The sequence below is a fragment of the Capricornis sumatraensis genome, chromosome 15 (genome assembly GCF_032405125.1).
Source record: "Capricornis sumatraensis isolate serow.1 chromosome 15, serow.2, whole genome shotgun sequence".
Taxonomy (NCBI): domain Eukaryota; kingdom Metazoa; phylum Chordata; class Mammalia; order Artiodactyla; family Bovidae; genus Capricornis; species Capricornis sumatraensis.
Window position 1 is genome coordinate 37,100,359 of NC_091083.1, and position 6,000 is coordinate 37,106,358.

The window sequence follows — 6,000 nt, forward strand, 5'->3', positions numbered from 1 at the left end:
TACAAGCACGGAGCCAAAAGTGATGAAAATGGAAGATACCTGTAGTAGCACACTGCTATCTGAAACACCTTTTGTTTTCTGAGAGTAATCCTCACTGCAGACAAGACGTTTTGTGCTAAACATCCCCAAATCTGTTTTTCTAATATTAAACACAAAGGAAAAACACTGACAGCAAGCGCGGTAAATAAATCCCTCCCTTGAGAATGAAAGCAGCAGACAGGAGCGGGCTGACATACATGCAGGAGGAAAACTAAACCCCATCTTTTTTCTACCTGCACAAGTTGCCATTTGCTGCAGCGATCCAACAGCTCTCTTTCCTGTTGATTTCAAGTACCTTTCAGGATCGCTTTTTCCCCTTAAGTCATCTGTTGATATGCCTGATAGGTGTAATAGTCACATCCCAGGATCTTTAGAAGAAAAATCCATCCTTTCCTGCTCAGGTAAACATGTTTACAGCAGCTGCACAGACGCTGGGTGGTTCAGACTCACATGTCACACACATGTCGTCAGCAACAAGAAAAGCCCCTTTCTCTGGCGATGAACATTTTAAATAAGGTAAAACGCGAACAGCCCTTTCCAGACCAACTTACCTTTCATAAAGCCACATCAGCAACAGCAGCAACAGCTCAATATAGCACACACACTGTTTGACGCTAAAACAGGAAATTAAAATTGCAATAGCCTGTGCTCCGCTCCTGGCCGTAACAAGTCATCTCTCCACAACGAGGACGCCAAATATTAGTTATCGATCATCACTTAACAGACGTCTTTAAAATGCAAATGTGTATTTGGATAACTAAGACCGTTCACGAAAACGGCGGTTTCAATGTCGGCTAGAATAAATTAAAATTACGTTTACATCTTGAAACCACCTAAAAACCTTCGTATCTGCTTCTAGACAGGAAATCCCACACAAAATCTAAAATTGCCAGGAAAGGTTACAAAACCTCGCGTTTCGCATCCCGCAGGGGAGGGAGAAAGGGAGCCCGGGCCTGGGGGTGGGGCGAGCGCCGGAGAGTTTTGACTTAAACCCGTATTTCCTCATTTTCTGGAGGACACGGAGATCCCGTTCCAGGCGCATTTATTTCCCTACTCTCAGAAACTCGTTTTAAAAATAACGCAGGAACCCATACGAGCCCCTCGGTCCGCTAGATCCGTGCAATTCCTTATATAGACTCGGCCGCAGCCAGCGGCAGGGCCGTAGCCGCCCATTATTCTCCAAACAGGTACCGGGCGGGCGGGGGCCGCGCTCCGGCCTCGGCCCTGTCGCCGCAGGAACTGTCCAGACAATACCCACCAGCAGACGGTCGCCGCGGAGCGGGCGGGCGGGCGGGCGCAGCATCGCCCCCCAGATAAACAGAAATGCAACCAACTTCCACCGTCTCTCCCCACCGCAAAGGGCGACTGTGCAACCCAACACATGTTCGGGGCTCGCTCGCTCGCTCTCCGGTTATTATTGTTATTTTTCTAAACTCTCACGCCAGGCAGATGGGGGGTGTGTGTGTGTGTGTGCGCGCCCCTCCCCGCGCAGCATCAGCACTCATTAGTAAACCCGGCGGCGGCCGCCGCCGCCGGGCTGGCAGCGGCGACCCGCGTCCGTCGGTCCGGCCGGCCGCCCCCCTCCCCCACACTCCTTCCACCCGAGACCCCGAGCGCCGTCCAAGCTCCCTTCGCCGGTTTCACGCCCCGCGCGTCCGGCCCAGGTAACAACTTCCCCAAACCGAAAGAGAACAAGGGAGGCGCACGCTCGGCAGCCCATCCCCGCGCAGAGGAGGCGTCCTCCCGGGCGGGGGGACCTGTCTGCGGTTCTTCCCGGTCCCGAGACCAGGTAACAACTCTGCCAACCCGCCGCCGCCGCCGCCCCCCCCGCCTACACACCCCACGGCTCCCACGGCCGCGGCTCCGCGCCCGCCCCGCCCGCCGGCTCCCCGCAGGACGCGGACCGCGCTCGGGGCGCTTAAGGGACCCGCACCCCACCCCGAGGACCGTGAAGCCCCGTCCCGCGCCGAGCGCGCCTCGCCGGCCGCTCCCAACTTTACCGCCACCGGCCTGGCTCGTCCGCCCGCCGCGCGCTCCGCGCACACGCGCGCACGGACGACACGCAGCCCGCGGCCGCCGCGTCCCGCCGCCGCGCGCCCGCAGCCCGGCCCGCCCGCCTGGCCAAGCCGCGGGGCCCGAGCCACCGCGCCGGCGGGGCCGCGGCGCGCGGAAGCCACTCTGCACGGGCAAGCGCCGGGCACAAGTTAGTTCCTCGGCTCCGGGGCCTCGGCGCCGCGGGGACGAAACGCCGAGGAAGCCGAGGAGGCGGGGAGGGGGGCGCCAAGGGGGCACAAGAGTGGGGAAAAAGTGCGGAAAGAAGCAACAGCCGCTACCCCCCGAGCCCAGAAAAGTGGGCGCCGCGTCCCGGCCGCCCGCCCGCCCGCGCCGGGGATGCGGCGGCGGCAGCGGCGGCTAACGGTCCAGCGAGGCGGCAGGGGCGGCGGGAGCCGCTAGGCGGAGAGACCAGGTAAGAGACATAACGGTTCAGGGAGAGCGGGCGGCCGCGGCGCGGCTCCGGCGGCGGCGGCCCGGAGGGGGGCAGAGAGCACTACTTTCTACTTTCCCACTCCACTTGGCCCGTCCCTGCCCGGCCGCCCCCAGCCCAGCTCGCCCCCCTCGCCCTCGGGGGCGCACCGGCCGCCCGGCTCCCCCTGACTCCGCCGCTCCCCGGTCCCCTCCGCCACTCACCGTTATTGCGCCGCGGGTTCGCCTGCTTTCTGCGCTTACACCTGGGGCCATCCGCCATGATCCTCTCGCTTGTGTCTAAATGCTCGAGTCACCTCCTCCCCCTCCCTCCCTCCCCCTTTCCCCCCCCCCGCCCCTCCGCCTCCACCCCTCCCCCCTCCCCACCGCACCTGGTTTACGACACTCGCGGCTTTACGACATCACCTTCCTTACACCTAGAGCCACTCGCTCTACGGCCGGAACCTTGTTGCTAGGGAGAGGACGGTTTGCGGCAGACGGGGGAGCAGCTGAGTTTGCATGGAGGGGCGAGGAAAAAGTTTCCTCCAGGTGTCGCGGGCGGGGGTGGCGGGGTGGGGGCCCGGGGGAACCATGTGGACGTGGTCCGAAGGGCGACTGGCCGTCGGAGCCGAGAAAGGTAAAATAGGAGCTCTGAACTGGCCACACCCGCTGCGGCCGCCAGGGGCACGTTCGGGTCTAGCTGATTCTCGCCGTTATCCCGTGCCCTCGGAGCCGCCCCCGGAGTGGCGGGATCGACCTGTCTTCCTTCGGCCTTAACGGGGGGCGGGATGGAGGGGGTGGCGGTTCACGCAACCCCGGCCGCCCGGGGATGCCTCGCAATCGAGGGGCGGGCAGGCGGGTCTGGCGGGCGGCTGGTTCGGGACACGCGGCGCCCCGAGACTCCCTGCCCCTCCTCGGACGCATGGTTCCCTCCCCCCGCCCCCGAGCAAACCGGGGGTGGGAAGTGACTTCAACGAGGTAGAAGTTCAGCTGGACCGAAAGAGGGGCGAGAAGTTCCGCTTGCGAGCCACCTCGGCGGTGAAGCGGAATGAGTAATCCCCACGCCGGCCTGTCTCACTTCCTCCTGCGCGATGGGCGCTCACCTGCTGTCACCTCGGCCGCCCCCGCCCCCAGGCCGCGCCCTCCTCCCTGCGGCCACGTCCGCCCTGCGGCCCCCCGCCCCCAAGTACATCGGCCAGATCCGAGGCCCCCAGACTTAAGAGTTAAGGTGTAAACAGGCCACAATTTAGTATCTGGGAGAGCAGCGGTCGCTGTGCAGAAACTTATGGCGTGAAACGAGGGCTGGCAGGTGTGGTCTTGGGAGCTGATGGATGGCGATCTTATCTCGAACTGCGTACAAGTTCAGGGATTTCTGAAAGACCACGTAGATACCAGCACAAATACCAAGAAGGTCACGTCTTCAGTATTCAGTAGAGACTTTGCTCTCCCCTCCTCCCTGTCTTCAAACGAGGAAATATCTTTGGGACCAACTTGAGGGAATACAGCTGAGCTGTGTTTAGAATAATAAAGAGTTATAAATGAACATTGTAAGAGATGATAGATAAAGAAGTTGAGAAGACTGAAACGTCACAAAGTATTAGAAGTCACAGTTAACCTACCACAGTGCTGTCAAAGTAGGTCCTCAACAAATTTATGCCTATGATTTTTGTCATGCCAACGGCAGGACTTTTTTATTATGTTAATTTTTTGAACACCGTCCAGGCTTTTGGAAGATTCATTAATAATCTCTCCAAACCTTTCATCTGAAATAAATTTACAGCTGAAGTCTAGTAATTTAAAATTAGAAAGTTTAATCCTGAATATAGATGAAAATTTTCTCTCCCACGTTTGCTTTGGCATTTTGATAAGTGGATGTGTTATTTATTGGTGCATGAAAGGGGACTGTAACTGTTCTTTGCTGTGCATTATGTCTGTGTGTCTGGTCTCTTCCTCAGTACCAAAGCTAGAATCATCACTCTGAAAGATCAGCTTAAGTACAGGCAGTCCTGATTTCCTCAATCCCATGTTTACCAAACTTGTGCATGTGAGAACCAGAACGAGGCTCATGCATTGCTTGGTTCAAGCGGTAATTTTTCCCTACCCTCCCAAAAGCTGTGTTCTTCAGTTGCAGGCTTCTGAATCAGCTTAGACTTTATCCTTTGCTGACATCCTTGCCCCACCTCTCAACACACACACACACATCCCTGCCCTGGCTCTCAACATACACACACACATCCCTGCCCCACCTCTCAACACACACAATCACACATCCCTGCCCCCACCTCTCAACACACACACCATCTCCCTGCCCCTCCTCTCAACATACGCACACACATCCCTGCCCCTCCTCTCAACACACACACACACCCTTACACCCCCTTACACCCTTTGTGCAGCTACCCAGCCAGAAAGTGGAAAAAAGTACTTTCTAACTCAAGCACACATTTCACTTAGTCTTAACCTTAGGAAGTATCACACCTTTTTCTGAAGTAACCTGTCCTGATCTGCAACCCCATGGACTGTAGCCTGCCAGGCTCCTCTTTCCATGGGATTATCCTGGCAAGAATCCTGGAGTGGATTGCCATTTACTCTTCCAGGGGATCTTCCTGACCCAGGGATCGAACCTGGATCTCCTGTGTCTCCTGCATTGGCAGGCAGATTGTTTACCAGTAAGCTACCTGGGAAGCCCCTTCTGTATTCATCCTCACTCTGAAATCAGATACAAAGTGAAGGAATAAACCAAGTAGGAGTTAAACCGTCTTTGGTGGTTACTGGTTTACTTAGTTTGGGCCAGACTATTCAGCTCCTTGCAGACAGATACCTTTTTTCCACCTTTTGCTTGCTTCATTTCTGTGCCCTCAGTACCTGGCAGGGTACCTAGTCACATGGCAAATACTTGATAAGTAATTTTTTTTTAAGTTAGTACTGTTGACCTTTTATGGATCTGTTCTTGGCTATAAACTAAGGGTGGTTAATCTGCCTTCATCACATTAATTCTTAGGGGCTGTTGAAATTATGGATGTGAAAGCCATTTACTGTCATTTATATCCTGCCTTATTTTGAGAATTATTGCTCTAGATTTTAGATTCTCCACAGCCATTTTTCCCCCAAATGATTAATCCTGCTCACTTCTGTTTTTTAAATATGTGCAGGAAATACTGATATACCAAATGTTCTAATACAAAATTTCAATTTTTAAAAAAAATCCTGTAGTAATGGGTTAGTGGAGGACAAAGGATCCTGGCATGCTACCATCTGTGGTATCACACAGAGTCAGACATGACTTAGCAACTGAACAATAACAACAGTTAGATTGTAAACATAATATATGTTTAAATGCACTTTATTTACTATGATGTTCCCAAAATTATTGAACTCTAAGCTGAAAAGAAAGCAGGCAAATCTCAGAGTAGATTGCTGCTTTAAACCTGATGCGTATGTGATGGTTGCTTCTTATCTCTTAAATATAACTGAAGAATTGGGAAAAAATCTTGTGAG

The 6,000-nt window shown here is 55.0% G+C and overlaps 1 protein-coding gene across 5 annotated transcripts in view; it reads right to left on the reverse strand.

Moving 5' to 3' along the window:
* ZEB1 (zinc finger E-box binding homeobox 1) overlaps positions 1–2,791 on the reverse strand; it is a 199,453-nt gene extending 196,662 nt beyond the window's left edge. For 4 of the 5 annotated variants that reach the window (XM_068987006.1, XM_068987007.1, XM_068987005.1 and 1 more), the window contains exon 1: positions 2,728–2,785. In XM_068987006.1, coding sequence (XP_068843107.1) covers positions 2,728–2,785 — 58 coding nt within the window. Of the gene's footprint in view, positions 1–2,727 lie in introns of all 5 variants that reach the window. The other variant, XM_068987008.1, reaches the window with a different exon arrangement.
* Positions 2,792–6,000: the final 3,209 nt, after the last annotated feature.